This window comes from Pteropus vampyrus, unplaced genomic scaffold, assembly GCF_000151845.1.
Source record: "Pteropus vampyrus isolate Shadow unplaced genomic scaffold, Pvam_2.0 Scaffold168, whole genome shotgun sequence".
In the NCBI taxonomy this organism is placed as follows: domain Eukaryota; kingdom Metazoa; phylum Chordata; class Mammalia; order Chiroptera; family Pteropodidae; genus Pteropus; species Pteropus vampyrus.
In genome coordinates this window covers 160,865-162,270 of record NW_011888949.1, presented here as the reverse complement: position 1 = coordinate 162,270, position 1,406 = coordinate 160,865, and the positions used below count along the sequence as shown (strand labels likewise).

General features: G+C 47.1%; 1 protein-coding gene across 1 annotated transcript in view; it reads right to left on the bottom strand.

Annotated features, from left to right (window-relative positions):
* DPP6 (dipeptidyl peptidase like 6) overlaps window positions 1–1,361 on the bottom strand; it is a 115,682-nt gene extending 114,321 nt beyond the window's left edge. The window contains exons 1-2 of the mRNA XM_023536731.1: window positions 1,339–1,361; window positions 314–395 (exon numbers count right to left, since the gene is read on the bottom strand). Coding sequence (XP_023392499.1) covers window positions 314–395; window positions 1,339–1,361 — 105 coding nt within the window. The remainder of the gene's footprint in view (window positions 1–313; window positions 396–1,338) is intronic.
* Between the last annotated feature and the right edge of the window lie 45 nt (window positions 1,362–1,406).

The window sequence follows — 1,406 nt, the reverse complement described above, 5'->3', positions numbered from 1 at the left end:
GCTGACGAGCCCGCCGGACGCGGCTTCTCTGAGTCCGCAGGGAATCCGTCGCCCACGTGCACAGCCCCGTTAGGGACCCGTTTAAAGACACTGGAGACGGAGACCGAAGCACACGCCCTTCCAGCTTTAAGAGGATTCCCGACCGAAAAAGGGGACGGACGTTTCGCACGTGCAGACACCCCGGCCTGCTTATCCACGTGTGATTCCCACACGTGCAGAAGCCGAGTGTGCCGAGGCGGAGCCGGTCTATACAACGCGCACCTGCTCAAGTTCAGAACACTGTCGCCGGGGGGCGGGGGGAGGGTTCGCTTACCAGCTGCTGGCCTTTGGGGCCCCACCCTGCGTACTGGAGCTTGGCATTGCTGACTTCCGGCGGATCCAGACTTTGAGGATCCCTGAAAAAAACAAACAAAGCAAAACGGTGGGAAACGGGAAATGAAGATGCTATGCTTCTACCCTCCGGCTGCGCCTGATTCCCCCGCTTCCTGCCGCCTCAGCTTCAGGAGCCGGCGTGATTGCATCGTCTGTCTCGTTCAGATTTCTTCAGACGCGTATAATTCCCGGGAAGCCGAGGCAGGCCCGTCGATGCTGGCCCCAAACAGTAAATGTCCATCACGAGAGAACACGCAGAGAAGTCTATAGATGAATTTTTAAAAAACACCCAGAACGGTCGAAGTTCAAAAGTGAAATGCAAAGCTATATATCGATAAATCTCCACCGCTTATGTCTTCATCCCTGGCCTTCCCGGCAGAGAGTTTTTTTCCTGAGCATAATGCCAGGTCATTCTGCCTTTCAAAACCGGTGGCCTCAAGGATGGATTCCAATCTTTGGCTTGTGCTGATAGATACTTTCCAGAAAGAGAGAGGGAGGGAGGGAAAGGAGGAAAGATTTTTTTCCTTTCAAACACCATTTACACTTTTCATTCTTAATTATAATATGCAAAATACCATGCCAGCAAAATCCTGCCGGTGCACTAAGGTCAAAATGACGATAAGTCACAATGAAAAAACTAAAAAAAAAATAAATAAAACCTAACCGTTTTATAAATAGCAAATATTTCAGTATATTTTGTAGCTACCACTGTCTACAATATGTAGAAAAGGCTGATTTTTTTTTTCCATTTTGCAGATTTGCAGTTTATTTTTTTAAATTTTTAAAATTAATTTTTAACTTATTTTATTGTTTATCGAGGGTAACATTGGTTAATACAATTATATAATTTTCAGGCATTAGAAAAGGCTGATTTTTCCCATTTGTTTTGGATGACGCTGCTCCCTGTGAAAAATTATCTCTATGTTCTGGCTGCCTGGGCCAGACTCTGCCCGGTGAGCCTCTTACCGCTTGGCCGTGATGCTTCTCATGCAGAAGGCATAGCTACAAATGTGCCCATTCAACCAGAGACAGAC